We start from the raw sequence: 23,977 nt of genomic DNA, 5'->3' as shown, positions 1-23,977 counted from the left end.
ATTCATCTTTCGACCAGATAGTCTTATTCATCCCTCATGGTAACGATCTATGTAGATTTGAATAGTTCTTTTAAATTTGATTGACATTTACATATTAAGACATGAATTTATAATTTTTAAGATAATGAAAAAAGGTTCTATTTTTAAAACTTTCTACTTCTAAAACTGGTCTTTACAATATGATAACTACTATACATAATTATAAATATGTAGGAAAAATCGATCACAGTAGTTGAAATCAACTAAATTAATCTACCTAAACTAACAGATAACAATATAAAATAACTTCGAACAATAATATTAATTAAAATTAATATTTATCGAAAATTTACAATATTGAAGCAATGTTTACTTTTCAGTATAAATATTTTAATTAAACTCATTTCGGGCCGACATTTCTTGAGTTTTACTTTAGTATAGACTAAATTTCCAACTTCGCCGACTTTTTTCAATAGTTTAAATCAACAATTGAATTTAGTTTCTAATGTAGTAATTACAGATGTTTTGGTAATAATAAAAATTAAAACATTTCCTACTGAATCTAAACAAAGTCATATTCAATTCCTTTTAACAGTACTTATTCAAATCTTTATAGAGAAATAAATATAATTACACTTACCAAGAAATCAATATAATACAATATTAACAGTTGAATGGTTCGTGAAATTAATTTTAGCTTTGTCAAGTAGGAATTAACGCATATTGTAAAGACCTGGTGCTGCCCTCTGCTGGGCCAACAAAATCCTGTTGGCCACGCATTGGTAACAGCACAGGTAGGCCAAACATCACTTGAACAGTATCCGCCTGAACGCCCTTCGGAAATCCTTATTAAATATCGTATAGATAACAGGATTTAATACTGAGTTCATATAACCTAACCAGAAGGCGATCGCGAACGCACTGCCGGGAATAACACACCATCTACACGCAGCCTTCAAAATATACAAAAAGAAAAACGGCAGCCAACAAGCGATGAAACTGCCCATGATTAGACCTAGAATCAACGTGGCTCGCTTTTCTTTTTTCCTCGCTAATCGTCTCTTTTCCCTTTCAGGATCTCTTGGTTTATGCTGTTTAGGCAACGCTGGCTCCAGTTCTGACTTTGAGGGTAGCGTCTTTTCTTGTTTTCGGTCAGACTTTTTACCAAAAATAGGCTGGCATATTCGAAGTTTGAGTGGTTTGACCACTGCACAGCGTGTGGCAACTCCTGAGTCCGATGACGAAGGCTCCAGTTCGGAGACCATGTCGGTGTCTATGGCGACGCTGGGAGCTCGGCATCGTTGAGATTGTAAAGCAAGCTCACCGTTTACGGAAAGAGTTGAGTGTCTATAGGCACACGCGGCTAATGGATTTCTCGTTACTTGAGCTGATGTAACCACCTGGAAAAAATTTTGGAATTAAAAAAGAATTTTAGAAATCTTATTCTCGTCAGACACTCGTCGTACTTTAGAACGATTGCTGCAAAATTTGTATGATGGTGAGTACCTACTTCAACAAATACGAGTTAGTCTGTCCGCCTTTTATAGTGTTTAAGAAATAATTATATTATATAATTATATATTTCCTTACGATTATTCTTCTTAATAGTGGGCTAGTAGGCTCTAAACGAATTTATGTGAGCCTTATTAAATAAACGTTTACACAAAACTTTCATATATTAGTTTTTTTAAACTGCAACACAATTGTTCTGTGGTATACATCGGTGACTACAGAATATCTCGTTTATGAGAATGTCTTGCAAATTGAAAATTAAGCGCATAGTATAAAGTAAAAATATTCATAACTTTCTGGAACACGATTCAGGTAGATCCCAATACAATCCGTATTCCGGCCAGCAGTTAGTATTTCTCTTAGATTAAGCCTTTTTTAAGCTTTCAACGAGTAAAGCTTTTAAAACGGAGAGAACAGACAAATTGCACTCCCAACCTTTAATGGATTTCGCGGCAAAAAACAAAATTGAATTACCACTTTCTTTTAAGTACGTCTGCTAATAATGATCAAAAAACTTGATGGATTTTGAATACATTTAATTGAACAGATCTCGACTTAATTAAATCAGGCTTAATTTTACTATTCAGTTTGGTTAATGCTATTTATGTATAAACTATGTTCAGTGTGGAACCTATTCAAGCAAATAAACACCCACGTTATCTAAGTATTGTTTATATAAAATTTATATGTATTCCATGGAAATGTAATTTGTAAGGCTGATTTTCAAACATGTTCAACTGGTTACTTTTTCCATTTAGTACATGCTCATCAAAAATCCAATAAGACTAAAAAATGGTGCAGCTTGGATGAAAAAAAAATATGTCTCAGGCATCTAAAATTAGTTCACGACGTATATAAGAGGAGAAGGATGCTTATTTTTGCTTACGTTAGTAAGTAAGTATTTAATAATATAATTTTTGTTTGAATCTAAATCCTAAGTACACTGATTAAAACTTTCATTAATTAATCTTTATTCAATGACGTCTAGGACAAAATAGATGTTTCATGTATACGGATATAGTTGCGATTTTTTAAATGGCCGTTCTGAAGTTCTTTAGGTAGGAATCATAGCAGTTAATGCCCACTTAAGAAACGTTTACTCAATGTCACTCAAAGAATTCTTTTCGTTGCATTATTGCTGTAAGTACAAAGTGAATTGTTTTTAGCACTTTGAATAGTGATTCAAACTTAAAGACATATTTTGAACCGTATACCATAGTATATTGTGTTTTCATGTATTTATCTTAATATCAATATATTTAAGCGTCGTGGAAGACGATTATTGATTAAAGGTAGCGTGTAACGGAATGACTTGACGAATATAAGGAACTACGCGAGAATCTGAAGTATTGTAGAAGTCATCATCATCGTATAGCTCGTTTTAAGTTATAATTTTTAGGAAAATTAATTTAAAAAAATGTGTTTATTTATTTTAAGTAGTTAAAATTATTTGTCAGGGTTCCTATTTCTCTCATAACAAAGGTAATTGGTGTATATCATATAGAACAGCGTCTTTTGTTATCCTATATTAATTTTCTAAAGAATAAAACTATTTTATTTACGAGCACAATTTTCTGTGTAATAATTTAAAAAGTATCGGGAATGAACGTGAGATAAGTATTAAACCACGTACGTGTTAACACACGTACGTTGGGTCTAAGCCAATACACCTCTAAAATATTTTTAAAGGTATTAGCCAATTATTGAGAGCTTCAGTTTGTGAGAAGTTGTAGCATTAATTGCAATAAAAGATGACAAGCAAAAAATCTCCATTAAGTTTGACATCTAAATAGATCAAAGATGTGACTGTGAGATGAACATACGGCAGTGCCTTTTGTTATCGGTATATCAAATGATACCCAGATCACAAATAAATGAATATTTTGTTATTATATTTAATATTTAAAATGGTATACGCAGATGTTTTTCAAACATTCATATGTTTTTATTCTAAAATAATTTTTTTGCAGAGGGTGCCTGAAAGTCTATAACAAAAGCTATAAAGCCATGTTTTGGCCAAAGGAAACGCGACTTTATTTCGTCTGCGATGACATATCTTAAATATAAAGTGATATATGACGCAAAAAGTACTGATAAAGTACTCGATATATTGATTCTTATTTAGTACAATACAATTAATATTTTTAACCTTGAGTGTATCCTTCCTATCATCAGGAGTTGGTGCCTGGTCTGCAGCCTCACTAGTGGATATGTCTGATGCAAAATCGCATGTCACCGTAGGTATGGGAACTTGCTGCGTTTCTATTGTCGATATTTGTGTTTCCCTGGAACATTTAGAAGAGATATTCGTTTGTTTGATTAAATTGTATTTGAAGTCCATTAAAGTCTACGCGCTACATGGTTAGTATTACTGAGTCTGCCTTTGCCTATTACGTCTAGGTTATAAAAGTACATCGATCGCGGTCCTTTCATTACAAGCTTACGTTTAAATTGCTAATTTAAATGAACATTTTTAAGCCCTCAAGCTTTTAATAAACTTAGTATTATTGATTATATATATAAATTCCAACTTGGAGGCGGTTCAAGTATAACGCAAGCAGATTAACTGCAATTTATCCCCCCCCTTCTCTCGTCAGCAAGTAAAGCTCTCATAAATAATAGTACATAAACGTATTAACTTTTTTTAAGAATCCTCGAAATGCATTTCCTTTTCAAGCATGGATAATGTGTGTGTAATATGTATAAAAAAGGAAATAATTACTGTCACCAAATATGAAAATCAGAGACCCCCCTCCGCCCCCTTAAGTGCTTACGTAATACTGGAACAGTCCTAATTAGCATTTAGTAAATTATTATATTATAGTGTATTTATTGTTATTATCAAATTCAATTATTTTTTTAATAATCTAATATTGTCATTAAAATAAAACTACATATATTAGCGACTCCTAATAGTGATATGTTTATTAATGACCATGACAACGATATACACATATCGTGTGTAGCTGATTATTCTTTCGTCCCGTATTAGTTGGCTAAGAGACATATACAGTATACACTATACACACCTATTATTATTGGAATGACTACCGTCCACTCCCGCAGGCATCGTTAAAGACGAAGAAGGCATTGGGTTCGACCCCTTTGGCGCGTTTGAGAAACTTGTTTGCTGGTCATTCTGAAAAATAAAATAAATAATAAGTATAGTTATTATTAATATAATATCCTTTATTTATGGTAATACAACATGGTTTCACAGATGTTAAGCGATTAATTGCCGTATCCCATTTAAGTACATTCACACTAAAGTATCATAAAACAAAAGTTTTTTATAGTTTTTAAACTCAAGATGAGTTTCAAAATCATATGAGGTACACCATCACAAGGATTCAGGGGGATTTGAACATTAGGACGAGACAGTCATCCTTTGAACGTGGGTCATACACGTCGCAAAATAGTTTCGCAACCGATCTTAACAAATATTTTTACGTTTATTATATAACTCACAGATCTTGGCCTTGGATTCTTCCTGATGCCTCTTCTCGCCCTAGCTTTGGCAGCATAGTATATCCTGATGTACACGAACACCATGATGCAGGACGGGATATAAAAGCTGCCCAGTGCAGAATATATCACATAGCCGATGTCATCAGACACCTGTAACGAAGGAATAACAATAAATACCAGAAGGAATATGAACTATTCATATATTAAACGTATTGTTAAAGCAGCATATCAACAAACCAATTCAGCTCTTAGGATTATACATTCCTAAAGAAAATATAAATACAATTTTTCCAATATAAAGCATAAGTATCAACGTTGACACTAAAACATGTCAAATAATTTAAAAAAATATTCATGTGTAAAGGTTACTACACAGTTAATGACTACCAGAGAAGATAAAAACGCTTGCCAATAGTTCTAATTATATTGTTATAATTTGTTTTGTTATGGAAGTGTTGTGAATATGTATGTAATGGTGAATGTGGTAAATCACAGAACAAACAGATTTTTATTTTATTTCTTACTTATGTAACTTTAATGATGTTGTGGTTTATGACATTTTCCTTTGAATTACTGTAATGTAGAGGGAGGGTAAAACTTGCTGAGTTTCTTACCCGTTCTTCTAAGAACAAGGCCTCTTGGTAGTTTTGGCAACAGATGGCGTAGTTTTGCCCTTTCCCAAATTTTGTAAACGTTTTTGACGTTCATAAGCATGCTCTAAGACGCATCTAAACTGAATAAACGAATTTTGCTTTTGATAAAACAATTATTTTATTTTAAATTTATTTCTATTCAACACAAAAACGCTAATACGATTCACTTAAACGGCCGACCGTTCTGTCATTTAATCAAAAGTTTTAGGATTCGTTAAAAATCTATTCTCAATATTTGAACGAATTTTAATTAAACGGAATTGCGGTGTTCATTGTTAAGAGGCGACCCTTCGAGTGCTCATTTCAGATACGGGCCATTCTAGACGTCTTTGTTACACGACATTAAATCCATGTTACGACACGACGCTCAAACCTCTCAAAGTTACAAGGTTTTGGGGAAAATCGAGGCGGAATCACATATTTTATAATTTTATACTGCATTATACATAATGGTCGAAGCGACGGAATGGCTTCCTCGCTGTGACAAAAGAAATCGAGGAAGACAAATACAAAGATGGGAGGCTGATATTAGTATAGCTGGCCCTATGCGGATAGAGTGGAGTCAAGAGTGGAAGCTCTTACAGTAGGCCAATGTAGAAATTAACCAGTTTGCTGAATAATTATTAGTTTTCACAGTATTTCACATTTCTATGTACTAGGTAAGTATTATACAGCAATAAAGGCTTATTATTATTATGCATAATGCTGGTAAGCATGGTCCTCAGTCTGTACCACAAATATATGTATTTTAAGACTAATTTAAAAATAATTATCATTTTTGACATCAGCAAAGTTCATATCATTTAAGTTGTAGTAAAAAAATCTAAAGACCGTCTGCCTCGTTTAAACTTAACTAAGTAAGGTAGTTCTTAACTATTGTACATATATTATTTTATAACAATAGAATTCTCGGAAGAACATGTACTGCAAATGGCATGACCCTTGATCACTGCTACACAATGCAAAGATACTCAAACTCAAATTGGACCCCATTACAGTGTGTTAAAGTCCATTTCTGTTTGTTAATGGAGGAGTGAAATTTTGTATATGGATTTTTCCATTACGTCAATGATCCAAACGCAGGGCAGTAAGTGAAAACGTGACCTCTGTATACTCGAAATTGCTCTGGAAATGACGTTGAAAGTACAGAGACGGACTCTTGACGATTAAGGCAACATTCTTAACGATAAGGCTACAAGATGTCTAATTTAATGTATTAACGTGACTTAAGTAAAGAAAATGCTAAAAGTAAAGTATGTAATCTACATTTTTTATGAGTCTATACTATGATAAGTTGTTGCTAAATAATTACCTGTATGTAACATTGAATGTATGATTATTTCTTCTTCTTCTTTGAATAGCACTTGCTTTTGAATGTATTAAACCGACAAATTACTAATAGCTGCTGGCACAGAAGCCTTATCTTAAATAAAAATTGTCAATGGCACAAATCTGAGGTCAAGACCAAACACACAAACATAACACAGAGTAGAAAATGTTACATGGTATTAATATTAAAACTTTCAAATATTTTATAGTTTAACAAGTTTAAATATACCTGACCAATGTTTTATTAGTAGTTGCGTTTTAACAAATACATATATAAACAGGAATGTAGCGAAAGCTCCCAAATTTTAAAGCAGAAGCCGTCCCCCAAATAGCAGCTACTCAAAAACGTACATTACTCTGTAATAGGGTTGAAGAACAAAAACCCTTGACATGTTTCGCGTGAAAAGGGCCATCATTAAGGGTAATTTTTCTAAATAACACGTGTGAACTGTTTCAAGTGCATTGGATTGTATACTATATCCTTTGTATAAGTTATGCGTATTCTTATACGTATTTTTCTTACTAAAATTGCTTTAATAAATTATCCATCAATAATAAAATTTAAAAAAGAAGAACAACATAAGACTTGTTCTTAATATGTGAAGGCATTTACGTTATAAATGCTTATTTATTTATTTTAACAGTCAACCTCCTGCTCCTTCTACAGAGCTTATAAGGAACACCTTTGTCTATGAAAACCTAAGGTTACCCAGGTGACGTCACACATTTAAAAACAAAAGACGTATTTTAACTATTCTATGTGCTACACACACGGACTGATTGTAGGCACCGCGAACGTAAAGCAAGCGTGCCTCGTGAATAAACAATCAATAAATTATATGTGAAATTAAATACATTATTTCAATTCCAATGTTGGCAGGTGGTTTGGCCATGTAAAACGGATAAATGAGAAGCGCTTAATAAGAAGAATACAATACAAAAAAAATGTGGATGGTGACCTGGACCAAATCTAGAAGGACAAGGGACAACTTATAAGTACCCATAACCGACGAGCATGAATGATGATTATAGTGGATGAAGCGAGAGAGGTATTTTATAACCGAAGCAAGTGGATATCTGTGGTCTCTGCCTACCCATTCGGGAAAAAGGCGAGATAGTATAAATAAATAAAATTCCAATTTCAACTTTGTTTTAACATGAACAGCAGCTACGCCGTAGAGCTACGTTGTATATTAAAGTAATACACAACCCTATTATACGGAAAATGTAATAAAAAGAAAACAGAGACAAATATAACAACAAATATAAAACTTTGCTTGCTCTCTTCCAACTTCGTACTTAACAGTTCGTACTATAACCACTTAAAATGGCCCTAATGACAACGGTTAAAGTGAACTACTAAGTACAAGTACATTCCCACAGGGAGGTAACTTTGAACCAAAGTAATTGTGTATTTACATGTTAATTACAAGAAGCGTGCAAGTGCGTTATAACTCATTAACTCACTCTGGTCTGAATTAAACTTAGGCTCCCGGGAATAGACGAGATTGAAGCAATTCCGTTGCGTCTCGTGGGAGGGAAAAGAAGGTTTTTGGTAGTTTTACTACGTGTTCTATTTAGGTCTCTGTAGAGCAGTTAAACGCATAGAAGTAATTGCGGTGCGAATCAGATATATTAATTATAGAACCTGTGTTAATAGCTAGTTAGACCCATAAGAAAAAGTTTTTATAAATTTATATTAACGGCAGTTTTTTGATTTTCCTATTACTACCAGACAGTATATTCTTTCACTGGATATCAAATTCAGGATCTTGGAGCTATACGCCATGTTAGCTATGCAAGTGTAGAGATTTTTGGATATTATAATTCTGTGGTAAACCGTGATTTTTAGTTTGAAATTCATACCGCATCGATCCGTGTTAGTGTAAATATTTTTTAAATCAACGACTTTTCGCCACATTCTTGATTATGATCCTCATTATCCAACCAGGCCAGTTAGAAAAATCATAACTTTTTTTGAATTTCAATTTTAGAACTCTTTGGTATATCAGTTTAGTATATTTCATTCATTTCTCATTTGTTTTTGTGAATTGGCGGCAAACTTAAAATTCTAGTTACACGTGAAAATGACGCAGGTAAATTTTCGGTCAATGATTTATTATGACTTTCGTTTTAGGCTTACTCAACAAAACTATGATAGGCTGCGATTTGTCTTTATTTAAGCGTGAAAGTAACAATCCCATGATTATCCGCGTGAGGGACGTCCTTTAACAGCGACCACTGTAAAAATAACATTAGTGCTATGCGAGGCATGATAGAGATAGATAGGGCAGATACGGGCAAGCCTAGGCATTGGAATGAATCAAGTTCAAAAAATATTGCACGGACAATTAGGCATTTACTGACAATTATCGACAAATTTTGCTCGATGTCACTTCTAGCATAAATTTATAGATTTAATTTAAAATGAAGATCATTATTAATTATGCATGGCTGATAAAACTCTTAATATTTCCGTTTGAATGACGGGATGGTATGAAAACGTTATTCAAGAATTACCTTTGTCAGTTCTCATTAAAAGTCAATTAACTGCTTTTACCTACAATAAACATCAAACATTAATTTATTAACGTTACTCATTAATGACACAGTGGTAATTATGTATTATGAGTGAGCTCGTGATTAAAAATTAGGTTAATTATATTCTAAACTTGGAAAATGAATCTTCTTCTAATTGTATGCTAGCTTTACGAAAACCTAATATTAAAAATTATTATCTATGTTGTTCTATTTTTATTACATTTAAGTAATTTACGATTGACCCATACTTAATGACATATAAATCCGTTCCGTCAATCAACGCCGTGACTTAGCAAAGGACTTAAGAAATCGTTTTAAAAGTGTTGTTAACAATATTTGACCCAACTCCTGCTATGTTCTACCGAAAAACTAATATGCGACTTAAGAAAGCATCCTCCACAGACTATAACCGTAATAGTAAATGACAGAAATAAAAGTGGACAGCAGTAATACCGTTTTATTTGTAACGAAACGTTTTTATAGCAACGTAAACTCTCTGTTAGTTACGGATTAAGCATTCTCCTTTCTTTGTTATATTTGCGCTGAATAAAAAACGGGGGTAATGGTTGTGGTACACCATGAACTAGTTTTCTGAATTTTTATGGAGCTGTATATATAATATTTTTGCAGAGCGATACGTACCTAGTTATAAAATATGTTTCATAAAAAATGAATGCACTAGGTTACGTCTTTTTTAAATATCTTTCACTTTTTAAAATATTATACAGACGGATATAGCTCTTATATGAGAAGCGGGATTTTTGGCCAATCTGGATATGCCCATTGGTAATTAGCCCGTCAGCTCGCCGCATCGCTGGAAAGCCGCCATGGACAGGGATTTTCTCGAGCTAATTCTGGCGATTTCACAGCCGAAAGTAGCGTTCATTTGTCTCGGGAAGCCACACGCACTATAGTGTGTATGTAGTAAATAATTATGATAACACATTGATAGATATTATATTATTACAATTTACTATAATATATACTGTCCCTCCAGTAAATGTTAAAATATTTATTTCACTAGATTTCTATAATACATGAGCCAGCACCCGGTGTTCCCCAATCTTTATATAACTATAGAATCCAGGTCAACCAAATAAGAGTGGACAGACAGACTTAAGGACTGGCACAAAGCGATATTATGCACTCCACTGGCTCCCAATTAAATTAACTGAGCGAAGTTAAATTAAAAACCTTAAAATTATATAAAACTTCATAAGTTTCTCAATTCTCCACTGGGATTAAGGTACTAATTCAATTAAACTCCTCAAATTTTCTTTCTCATAGTTTTCATATATATACTATAATAGGTTTCATAGGATCTGAGCTTAAATGTGATAATTCTTACTTTATTTACATTATTTTAAAAGTTGAGTACTAGATGTACCCCTCTCTAAACCCAAAAGTTGTTGTGAATGAAGATTCACAACAACGCAAATGACAAACACACACTTTCGTATTAAGTGTTTTATTTCTTAAAAGCTTCTTAAATTCTATATTTAATTGTCAGTCATTGACATTTTAACTTTAAAACATATTTCAATATCAAAACAATATTATCGTACTGTATTTAATATGTATGTGTATGTAGACCTATAATGAAGGAAACGCGCACGTCCGTGTATATCCGGCTCTTAGAGCTAGCAGTGTCCAAACCAAGGTCAATGCCCCCATGGGACTTTAGTCTAATTACAAAATTTGGATTCGCCAAGCTTAAACATGATTACGTCAGGATCCCTTTAAAAGTGTAGACCTCTACGGTATAAACAATTGATTATTCATAATTTATTTCTGAGTAATATTTGAAAGTAAAATCTTCGAGCATGACCAGGTTCAAGGCTTAACAGGCTAACACTTAAATCTCTTCTTAACGTAACATATTAATATAGTAACAGTTAATATAGTATTGCGAACAATGTATTACAACATTTATATCGAAACATAACAACTTAGTTTACATTTACACTAGAAATAGATGTGCAAGTAACTTAGTGTGTAATGCTGTTCGCTATCAATGATTCCTCAACTTATTTAATCAAACTTAGATTAACTTAGCATCTTGCGCGAGTGTAACATTGTGTAGAACGAAAATCTAGAACACAGTAATCTGACTAGTTATTATAGAGATTTAAATTTCATTTAATAGTAATATTTCACCGCTCAACGAATACTTATCGCAAATACAACGAGGAAATGCTGGCAGCGTAAAAGGTACACTGCCACGGGGACCATTTTTTTTAAATATCTTTTAATTTTCTTATTATTATTATTTTTATAGAACAGGGGCAAACGGGCAGGAGGCTCACCTGATGTTAAGTAACTATAGTTAAGGAAATTTGAAAATTCTGGATACTATACTAATAAATTTTAAAGTTAATTAATAATGCATGAGTTTGTGCTAGAATAATTTTGCCGCTATTATTTACCCCCTTTAAAAAAAATCTATGAAAATAAATTTGTATAATAATCATAGCACAGTATATAAAAATATAGTGGAATTTGTTATAAATTTTTTATATCTCGTACAATTTTTAACATATAGTACATCGAAACACTTTTTCACGACATCATTCCCCTCTGTATCACATAAATTTCCATTCATGATATCAAAAGACAATTTCTTTCACACAGCTAATTACTTGATAAAGATCGCCGCAATCTAAAATTGAATGTAAACAGAATACGTAAAGTAATTTAATAAATTTCTTTTGTAATAGATATAAATTTACTGGATAAGAACGAAACGGAAAGTAATGGTTATTTGTAAGAGATGTTTTACTTTAGGTTATTTTATGAATAAAAATACATATCAAACCTTTGAATATTCCTACGAGTATATATATTCTTTAGGTAATTCCCCGACTCTATTGTCATCGCAGGTTGTTGGCTTAGTGGCCTCAGCGTGCGACTTTTATCCCTGTGGACGTAGGTTCGATGTCTGGTTGCGTACCTATGTACTTTCTTTCTATGAGCGCATTTAACATTCGTTTGAATGGTGAAGGAAAACGTCGTGAGGAAACCAACATATCTTAGAGCTAAAAGTCGATGGAGTGCGTGGCACAGGAGGGTCATCACCTACTTGCCTATTAGAAATGATCATGAATTAGATAGAAGAATTTCTTAAATTAGATAAAGAAAATAAGAAATCTGATGCCCAGACCTATAGAGGTTGCAGCGCCACTGATTGTCGTCGGGGGTATTAAATAACTTTTAATTTATATAACTTATGTAAATAGCATTTGTAACTATATTCTAGTTACATTAAGTAATTTTATTTTTTCGAACGTTGCAAATACATTCAAATGTTAGGTATTGTTTCAAATTCTAAACATTTAAGTGTTTTAAAAATTGATTATTTTTAATATTGTCTTTGGGTACTACACATAAATTATTCTTCTAAACGCTAATGATATATATTTAATCTTATTTGAACTTAGAGGTTCGGCCCTCAGTTTTCCACGTCCGTCTGTTATACCAGTGTCTTGTGCTTTTAGAAGTTTAGTACATCAACTAACAAGCAGGTATATGAACCCATTCTTATAACAACAATTCACTACTTTTGTTAATAATTATAGATGTAGTAATAGATGATTGTATACAATTATTTTTAGGTAACACTATAGTGTATACGAATACAGTTAACAAAAAAATTATATTAATGGTACCTGTTAAATCTTTATATCTATGTAATTAATTGTAAAGTAATTTTCTTATTAAGGGTTCGTAAACCACGCAGAGGTGTTATTTTTCAATTACGCGAAAGACGTGAATGCACCTGGGTTAAAGAAACCGGCTATTTTGAAATGAAATGAAGGTAATATTTTTTGTGACAAATTAAATTGAATATAATGCATATATACCATTTTCATCAAGCTGTGTTCCTTAGCTTTATGTTATTTTTATTGTTAGTATAGTAACTAATTTCTTTATTATTTCACATTCTATTTGTTTGTTTAATTTTTTTTAATATTTTTTTTACCTGGAAACGATCGCTTTTTAAGAATAAGGTCGCCCATTGCATGTACAATAACTAATGTTACCTGTACTGCTAATACGTATTAATCAATAAATAAATGATTGTATTTTATTATTGCGTCAATTTTTATTTTTACCTATTTTTATAATTATAAATTACTTTACTCTTTAAAGTCCGGAGTGGTGAAGCAAACATATTGTGTATTTTTGAAAAGTACGGCTACACAATTATTGGTTTCTCAAGACTTCGGATGTCGCCCTAAAACGCTGGGCTAAGCCGAATAATTTGTTTTTAAGAACAATACAAAGTACTTGTACTTTGTACTTATCTGAATTGAATATGATAATATAGACAGTGTTTATGTTTTCTTTTGAAAGTGCTTAAAACAAAATTACGCATTAAGTATAAATAATAATACCACCAGTTTCCAAAGCATAACTTTAAGGTAGAAATACAAGAAGCCTTATTAACTTTATTTAATTTTCCGACAAGATTACCCCGAAATCCCATTTCCTATGAAAACAGATCGCAATTACTTGGGTAAACCGCGTAACACAATTGTCATAACATTCGATACATTTTCCCTTGTTACTGGGATATTTTATTAAATTACGTATTTATGGATACTAAGAGACTATTTGCTTCCGGTTTTATTTAGATGGTCAATAGAACCGGATACAAACCGGAGCAGCGTTGGCCTAGTGGCTTCAGCGTGCGACTCTCATCCCTGAGGTCGTCGGTTCGATCCCCGGCTGTGCACCAATGGAATTTCTTTTTATGTGCGCATTTAACATTTGCACGTACGGTGAAGGAAAACATCGTGACGAAACCGACATGTCTTAGACCCAAAAAGTCGACGACGTGTGTCAGGCACTGGAGGCTGATCACCTACTTGTCTATTAGATTTAAAAATGATCATGAAACAGATTCAGAAATCTGAGGCCAAGACCTAAAGAGGTTGTAGCGCTACTGATTTATTTTATTTTTAAATACTGTTATTACGTTGTTGTCATTAGCAAAACTAGATTTTATTGTATATAAGTTCACGAAGAAAGAAAATACTCAGAAACATTGAAGCGATAATATGTTCCAACTGTTCAGTTTGTAAAATAAGTAGTAATGTTGTGTTGTGTTAAGTACTCTGTACTGTTTTATAACAATGAACAGGATTTTATAGATTCAGAATCAAACAGTATCGATACATTAAATAATTGTGTTACATTAATTCTGCTGTATTTTTTGTAATTATTATTTGTATAGAAGGGAATTTCACTAGTCTCTCATTGACCATAGATATCTTGTTATGTGGAAATTAAACCAAAGACAAACTTTGAATAGATACAACGATTATTATTCAAATATCAAACGAAACATTTTACATAATTAAATTTAATGTTTTTTTCGAAATACGAATAATAATAGCAAGTACATTAGGATAAGTGAGTGTTAAAAATTGACGCCATGCATCACGTTACATCGGCAACCTTTTTGCTTTTAGTAGTTTAGTGTTGGTCTGTCGTATCGGAGATTTTTTCAATTACACTTTTAAGAGTTGTTACCAATCAAGTTATTTACAGACAATAATTTCTTTGGTTGTGGTAGCCGTAGGTTGGCAGGTAACCATAAGTGATCGATTAAGTACATGATAATCACTAAAATGTAAAAATGTAAAAAAGTATACTAAAAATTTACGGTCCACGTTTGATACAAATGTAACCTACATTTGAATTTTGACCCAACACTGTCACGCAGATCTAAACATACTAAAATTTTAGGCAGTTTGTAATGTAATACTTTGTTATACTTATGGCAGTATGTGTCAAATACAGTCCTCATTAACGAGACTTCATACAAAATCTATAAAATTATATAAATAATAATACAGCGAGGTCAGGCCAAATACCAGCAATGAAGGCCCACAGGGCCACAATTTTCTATTTATCAACTTTAATTAATAATAATTATTATAATAAATGTGTAGGTTTCGAAAATTGGAAATACTGTATATTTGTGGGTTGGAAAAAAATATTATAACATAGAATTATAATTAAATAATAGTTGTATTAAAGTGTAAAAAACATTTCTTAAATCTTATTCAATTTATTTAAAAGTGACCAACATATTTTGTTCTTAAATAATAAATTTGATGTATCGATAAAAACAGAGCCTCCCTAGCATTCTATAACAATTTATTTGGCACTGTGCTGCTGAGAAATACGGACTTTACTTTCACAAAACCCTCTACAAAACATTATAAATCTACTAAAATACTTTACTATAATATTAAAAAGTTTTCGTAATATTGATTGAAGCATCCTTTAAGATTTTATTAGGCCAAGAAACTATAAAATATCAAAAATAATGTTAATATTTAAACTCTGTCACTCCGTAATGCCTTATGGAGCACTGCGTGTGTTTCAGATACTTTTTAGTAGAAAAGGAAGTGCATCTATTTCCGAAAGTAACGTTATACCGATTAAACTCGGGATCTCCGTCATGCGCATAAAATCCAGAGTAAGTATAGGCAAATTGTTACAAAGCATTTTGGAGTCGTCAACTTTTTTTGGTCGTTTAATAAGTTTAGTATTTATCACCGGTGTGAAAAGTACTATTTTCAGAGACAAGTCAATTAATAAAAAAAATTGTAGCCTAGATAAGTAGCAAATATTACCAATTCAATATCAAAAAGGTGTAACAAAACATTTTTTAAAGTCGCTTTCTAATGTATGTTACCAGTATAAAGTAATTTTTATTTAATTGGATATTACTATTTTATCTATGACTCGCGACAAACAAAACCACACAATCGGGGCAGTTTTATTATAACAATATCACAATAAGTACCTAATTATAAAATGAATTACATACAAATATTAGTGATTCGAGAAAAATAATATGCAACTATTTTTGATTACAATATAATATAATGACAGAAAGATTGGCATGACCCATTTCGAGTTCATGCAGCAAAGGGGTAAATTGTAAATTCAGTTTGCATAATCTGTGTTTGTAGCACAGATAATTAATACATTATGAATCAGCTCGTTGACAGACGCTCTCCAATTCTTGTTTTCGTAAAAGCGAGTGTGACGTCATGAATTACAAGTGAGATTTTTAAAGTGCCAAAAAAAAATGGTGTTAATTAAAACGCATAATTCATTTAAAGTCGATAAATATAGAAGGCTTTTCATTTTAAAATATTTTTAATCCAATGGATGTTTTTTTTTATTTTAATTATACAATTTTTATTTGACTCGCTTTTTATTATTTTGATTCGTTCACTGATAAATTAAAATATAAATATCATAATTTTAACACAACCGTAAATTTGTGTAATATTATTAAACTACTAATATAATACAAATATAATTAAACTACTAATAAATATCATGTAAAACAAAGCAAAAAAAGGTTGCCTGGAAGAGATCGCTTGTTAGCGATAAAGCCGCCCTTTGCATCCCTTGTAATTTATATATATATTGTGTTATTTGTGTTTCTTTCTAGCAACGAAGTGTAAATAAATTAATAAAAAAAATACTAATTGTCTTTGGTTAAGAAATGTCTCGTATTACGTTAGTAGTTTACTTAACTATCTAATTGCATAGTGAAAACCAATATCTAAAAAATATAGACTTATGAGCTACTACTCTGCATTTATATTTCTGAGGATTAACTTTTTTAATATACTGATTTCATATGTATATGTTGCTAGCAAAAAGTATAAAAATACCAAAGCAAATTTGTTTCAGAAAAAACGTCACTAAACTCTCTTAGAAAAAATGTCTGGAAGGCGTAAGGTCCGACATTTGCCAACAAATGTAGGATATTCACATTCATTCGTACGTTCTGACAAAACGTATCGCCATTGAATAAGATTTACTGGAAGGACTGGACGTGCGCGTTGTGACAAACATGTAAACCATTCAAGGATTAAGCTTAAAGGGCGCACGGGTATTTTTAAATTACTGGAAAATAGCCGCTGTCATTGAAACACTGTCAGTTTCAGTAATGGGTTGACTTTGATGTTAATTCTATACAAGTTTTGTTTGAATCGAATGAGGCATGGATCAAGGGATTTTATAGGGAAGGTTAATTTAATTTTCCACCTTCTCGTTTTTGAACCTACAGTTTCCCTATATTTAAGACGATACACCTTTGTGATGTTATGAGCTATAAGCTCCTTCTTTGGTTCGAAATTCAATTCCATGTATTAGTGATAGAATACTAATAATCCTACGCGATCCAAGAAAACACTGTATAATGTCCCCACTATCACACTATTTACAGAATCTAACGTTAAAACAATACACCCAATTTAATGTCAGTATGATTAGTATGTCTCTATAAAATACGGCTTACGTATCTCTCGCGAGATATTCTGTGGCACAACTCTAGGGTTGTCACAAAACACAAAAAAGGTCCCTTTAAAAATATTTAAAGAGAGGAAATGAGAGACGGAGCAAACACATTTCCTTCGTTTCCATTGTTCAGTTTCTATTTGATTTGGACAATTGCCGGGAAACTGGCACCAATTATGTAAGGGAAACATTTAAATTTATATTTTTGAATTAAGTCAGTGCCCTTAACATTAACGTAAAATTGGATTTTTAATATTTTAGTAGGTAAATATTGAAAATTCGCAAATTTTCTGGTATCTTGTATACCTAATTCAAGCTCTAATCATCTATCTGTTCGTATGTTTGTAATGTTTTACTAAAAACTACTGGACCAATTATGGAATTAAGTTTCATATAAGGATTGACAAAAAAACTCCCCAATACAATAATCCTGAGTTTGTGTATATTTGTTATTTCGCAATACAAAATTTTAATGAAATGCCACCGGTAAAATGCGAAAGTGATTTCGGAAGCGTTTGAGTGCAGTATGGTAATCAGCTGAGGAAATTTTAGTTTATTCCTATCCCTGCTCTGCTTAGAACGTATACATATACTCTTGTGGCAATATTGTTCGATTATATATTTTAAAATCGTAAAATAGAATCGCATTCTTCTTTTTTTTTAATGAACAGGGGGCAAACGGGCAGGAGGCTCACCTGATGTTAAGTGATACCGCCGCCCATGGGAACTCTCGATGCTAGGGGGCTCGCGAGTGGGTTGCCGGCCTTTTAAGAATTTGTACGCTCTTTTCTTGAAGGACCCTAAGTCTTATTGCTTTAATGCGCAAAAATTAAAATCAATCAAACCAATTATGGTAATTACCAAATCTGATTTAACAAAATGACTTAAAAAAACATACCGACAGTATTTTATTCGAATTCTAGGCGGACAAAGTCGCGCGGGTCAAACGAGTAATTTATATTTTTTGCTTCAAAGCGTTTCTTCTAAAACTCTTATATTGAGACAAGTTTCAAGATCCTTTGTAATGAAGCCTCTTTTCTCTTAAACTTAAACAAAGAAGTGCTAAGAGACACTTTATTTTGGCGGGCAATTTACGAAATGGAGGGAAAAGTTTCGCTATTACCCAGGTGGCTAAATATTTAGGTGAAAATGTTTTTTATAAGTACTACCGTCCTTTGCTTCGCACCGCGACGTCGGGGCTGTCTCAATATATACATTTTAACGATAAAATTTGTTGCGCATATACGAGATTAAAGGAATATCAAGGGAGGCTTACGTATTTATAAATCCTTAATTTCTAAGCTTGAACTAGTTTATATTGTGTTCATCACTCTGATGAATCTTAGCAAACATAAAAGTAAAAACCCTCTGTAGATTACCTTACAGTCTATACATAAAACATACGTTTCTCTGTTATGTGATTTTGCTTAGTCTACCTTCTTAGTACATACCAACATGGAACATTTTGCTAAGCTACCCCAGAGACTGTTCGGTTTTCTGTAATTAAAACTTTTTAGGATTTTCGGTGAATTCTTCTACATAACCCTTTGAGTTCAAGTCATCAATTTTTAATTAACAAATAAAAATAGGGGTTGAGATCGTAGAGGTAAATCAAGAATTGCATGTATTTTTAAAAAATGAAAATTTTGTAGTGAACCACCATAAACATTTAGGGGGATGAAAAATAGATGTTCTCCGATTCGAAGACCTAACCGATATGCACAGAAAATTTCACAAAAATCGGTTGAGCCATTTCGGAGGATTTTAATTACAAACACAAGAATTTTATATATTAGATTTACAATACAGACGTGTCTTTAGTTGAGTGTGTTTATACTTACGACCAGCTACAATTTGTATAAATGTTTATAGTGTCATCAAAAGGTTTATAACTGAGTTTTTGCCTTAACCCAGTTTCCATTAAGTGAAAAGATAATATTGTGGTTCATAATAAATATTTTGGCTAAGGAATTTTTCGAGTAGAATATAAACTTAAATAATGAACAGGATTTCTTATTTATCGAGATTGGAATACTAGATATATGCAGATAAAGTAAAAGTTATCAACAGCCTACTTTAATTATTTGGTTAAGTACATTTTTATACAATTGTGTATAGTTTTGTGCGTTATTAGACACAGAACTGATCTTACAATCTTCAAATATGATCGATACGGAAATACTGAAATGTGTTGCCCCGTACTATCTATCAACAGTTTGAATTTTTGAAACGTATGTCATTATAAATGTATAATGAACGGGTATCAGTTACCTTGACTATTTGCATGAATTACTGATATATAAAAATAAACACGTGTTTCATCTCCATTGTAATCGTCAATAACAAATTACTTATTGTTTATTTATAAATTCTTTGGATTGGATTCTTCATTGGAATATCATCCTATTTTCTTAACATTAAGCAAGATTTAATACGCTGTGCAATACATTTGTAGTTTATTGTTAAGGTAATTAACCGATGTACAGTGATTAATTTATTTACCGTGAGTTTAAAATATCGATTTATTTGAGAGATAATTTATCCAAATAGAAGTATTAAATACTAGAGTAACATTTTTGTTTAGGTCTATTTCTATAAAACATTTTGTATTTGGTGAAGGATTTTATAATTAATATAGTATTTCAAATAAGACTCGCTAGATAAAGTTATGTCCCAGTGAATTCTCTATGGATTAAAAATTAAAATATATCGTAAAATAAAGACATAAAAAAGATGTAAAACGAACTCTTTAAAACTACCCCTATTAAAATTTAATGGTCTTAGCACTGCTAGCCATATAACTTTTGCATTTTATTTCAGCACAAATGAAGAAATGTGACGCGAAACAGAGGACCGCGTAAAACGAATTCCGCTCGACATTCTAATTTCCTCGCGAAACATAAACAGGGATTCCAAAAAACTTCTGCTCCCTATATAAAAGTAAATTAAACGCTATAAAATGTTATTGCTACTACTGTTCGTTGCGCTCAACTCGGCAGAAAAAAATAACGTTAATGAAACAGTAACTTGCGACGGCGTCGTTTTCCATCAAGTGTATTATGATCGACAGATTCTCATAAAAAACTTGGGACGACCCTACAATTTAGTTATGCATAAATATTCGAGGACGCTTTTCTTTAGTCAGACGGTGCAAAATAAAAGAGGAGTTGACTTCGAAATTAAAGCGTGTGATCTCAGCATAATAAAAGATGACAAAATTCCAGAATGTTCTATGATTAAAGGGGTTCCAGGAGGCTATGCTATTGCGTATGACGCTGGCAATGACGATTTATATTTTGGGGGGCATGATGGCATATACAAATACGATTTCCCAACTAAAACAGCAAAGTTCTTCTCAGAGAAAGGTAAATCCATTTGGGGACTGTTTATACGAAGAAACTTCTACTTTATAGAGTACCCATCACAAAAACTATATGTCTACTATAATGATCGTTTTGTTGAGGTAGCAGAAGCTGTAAATATTGAAGTAGATATTTTCTTTAAATCAAAAATGGGTGAAGTTTATTTTGCAAATAAAACTGCATTGTATAAAGTTGAAAAACTAACTAAGCATCCAATAGTTCTGAGTGATAATATTATCGTCAGGCAGATAGCAGATGATACGTTCGGAGATGTATATATTTGTGCTGCAGATGGAGTATATCTCGAAGATAAACCTTATCATATAGTAAAGAAAGTAGCTGATATTGAAAGAGCATTTGGTTTAACTTTTGATGAAAGAGATAATATAATTTATTCAGACGAAGAAACAATATATAGATTACTTCCCAGCAATAAAAGTAAAACTTGTTGGTATGATTATACTGTTGGCGGTGAAGATGACAGACTAAAAGATTATGTAATCAGTTAGCAGAGTGCAAACCTACTTTATATGACATAATGCTGTTATTCTAGTGAATGTAATTTTTTTAATGTAATGAATACAGTTATTGCTTTCACTAAGCGTAAGTGTTATTTAATTTATTAACCGAATAAAATAAAAATCCATATAATATCAAATCACAATAGGCCCCCACGGGACGTCATTATAATGCACAATGTAGATTGTTATCATTTTGTTACCAAAATATTTATGAAACCAATACATTATAATTTAATCGTCAAATGAACATCAGTGATAATCACACCAATACAGTTCGCGTGACTGAAAACATCTGTTTATAATTGATTAATTTTCATCTCAATTATTATTTCAATTAAGTCATATGAAACATGAATGTCATGGGTATGTGCTTTTGAAGGATTAATTATTTTTTAATACGAATGGGCTAATTGATTTTAATTCAGTTCATACATTTTGAGAATTTATATGCAAGAGTTAAAATAATTAATTAATTCTATAGCTGAAAAACATTTTGAATATATGCAATCATAATACTTAAGGTCAGGGTTCTAATATTTGGTTACACAGCCACAAGACATATTTCATAATCTCTAACGAGAAACACCCACGCGTATTCTCATGCGCATTCCTACAAAAGTGCTGACGGACTGTCTAGCTCCCAGTCTCGAATAATAGATATTAAGTTAGTCTTAAGCGAATTGCCATTGTAACCGGTACAATAAAATATTAATTGAAATAAAATTTATTCTTTTTTTAAAAACGCTCCAGCGCGACCTCGCGATTTGACTATTTAGTATACACATAATATTATCTTTTACTTTGTCTGTTTATCTTCTTGTTTTGGTGCCATAGTTATTGCTAAAGGTTGGCTGTTAACATTTTAAATTACCGGTTATCCTGCGCTGGTCTAAAAAACTACTTGGAGCGTGTAATTCCAGACCACTCCCGTACAAATATCATATTTTTTATAAAGGATTTAAACCAAAGTTATTTATTTTCAGAACTGCAACTGATATCATTTTTATTACTTTTGTCATATTCAAGCGAATCTTTGTCCGACAAAGAATGTAATAGAATAAAATTTGAGAGTAAATGGTACAACAAAGAAGTTCTCTGGTCACACGTTGGACGGGCATTTAATCTCAACGTCCATAGACGCAGCAATACACTTTTTTTTAGTTTTTCAGTTTTAGATACATATTCTGACGTCAATTTCCAACTGGCGTATTACAATATTGATACAAGAGATTACTCGGTTATTGCGGGAATTGCAGATGGCTGCGCTGTGGCTATAGATCAAAAGAATGATGAAATATACCTGGGTGGAAGTGATGGTATATATAAGTTCAATATGGTTACAACCATTGCTGATTTCTATAAACAAAAGGGAAAAAACATATGGAGCCTCTTTTATAAGCGAAACCTGTTTTATATAAACTATCCAGATCAACAACTGTTTATGAGAGTGGACGATAAATTTGCTAAAGTGAAAGAGTTCGAAAAATTTCAAATTGATTACTTTTATGTTAGTAATGTTAATGAAATAATATTTTCGAATAAGACTGGACTTTATAAATATAATGCTGCTACAGGAATTGCTAATATTATCAATGAGTCGATAACCGTACGACAGATTTCTGAAGACACTTATGGAGATGTGTATATCTGTTCTAATGTTGGTTTATATATTTACCAAAACGGTATATTGATCAAAATCTTAGATATGAAGAACTTGCATGGTGTCGCTTTTGATAGAGACAATACATTAGTAATGTCGACTCAAAAATCAGTTTTTAGATTAGTTCCAAGTAATACTAGTTGCATTAAGGACACTGAAGAGGAAATATGGTAATCACTGCTAATGAAATAAAAAACAAAAAAATATTAAAAAAAATTGTGTTATAATATCTACTTCTAATGCTAAGTAAATTATATCTGTATTATACTAATAGCACAGAATAAAATATGTATGAATGAGCCTGAGTGTAAACAGGTCACAGATCTTCATTGTTTCGTAAAATCCAATTTTTGGCTTTGAATTTTCCATCATATCTGCAAGTAATTTGGGTTCCAAATTACTTAGACAATACGCAGTGTATGATTAGAGAAAACATTAATTTGATTAGATTTTTAATATAAAATCACTATTGGAACTTACGTACTTATATAATAAAGAAGGTTCAGGAAATTTCTTTGTAATACCGTTTTTATTTTTTTTCTATACAGTGCCTGGAACAGATCGCTAGATCGCATTGACCTCCTTGTTATTTAAATGACTATACTGTATGACTATAAA

General features: G+C 31.9%; 3 protein-coding genes across 3 annotated transcripts; 2 read left to right on the top strand and 1 right to left on the bottom strand.

Moving 5' to 3' along the window:
• Window positions 1–383: 383 nt before the first annotated feature.
• LOC110992547 (alpha-2 adrenergic receptor) lies at window positions 384–8,730 on the bottom strand. The gene is made up of 5 exons (XM_045632707.1): window positions 8,674–8,730; window positions 4,960–5,109; window positions 4,521–4,630; window positions 3,641–3,776; window positions 384–1,379 (listed from the first exon to the last, which is right to left on the bottom strand). The coding sequence occupies exons 1-5, from the start codon at window positions 8,728–8,730 to the stop codon at window positions 786–788; spliced, it is 1,047 nt and encodes a 348-aa protein (XP_045488663.1). The 3' UTR covers window positions 384–785.
• Window positions 8,731–20,775: 12,045 nt separating this feature from the next.
• LOC123690068 (ommochrome-binding protein-like) lies at window positions 20,776–21,687 on the top strand. Its single transcript, XM_045632703.1, has one exon. It carries the CDS (start codon window positions 20,776–20,778, stop codon window positions 21,685–21,687), a length of 912 nt encoding a protein of 303 aa, XP_045488659.1.
• A 362-nt stretch (window positions 21,688–22,049) lies between these two features.
• Window positions 22,050–23,533, top strand: LOC123690065 (ommochrome-binding protein-like). Its single transcript, XM_045632702.1, has 2 exons — window positions 22,050–22,062; window positions 22,683–23,533. Exons 1-2 carry the CDS (start codon window positions 22,050–22,052, stop codon window positions 23,531–23,533), a joined length of 864 nt encoding a protein of 287 aa, XP_045488658.1.
• Window positions 23,534–23,977: the final 444 nt, after the last annotated feature.

The sequence above is a fragment of the Pieris rapae genome, chromosome 2, assembly GCF_905147795.1.
Source record: "Pieris rapae chromosome 2, ilPieRapa1.1, whole genome shotgun sequence".
Lineage (NCBI taxonomy): Eukaryota > Metazoa > Arthropoda > Insecta > Lepidoptera > Pieridae > Pieris > Pieris rapae.
This window is presented reverse-complemented; position numbering and strand designations above follow the sequence as displayed.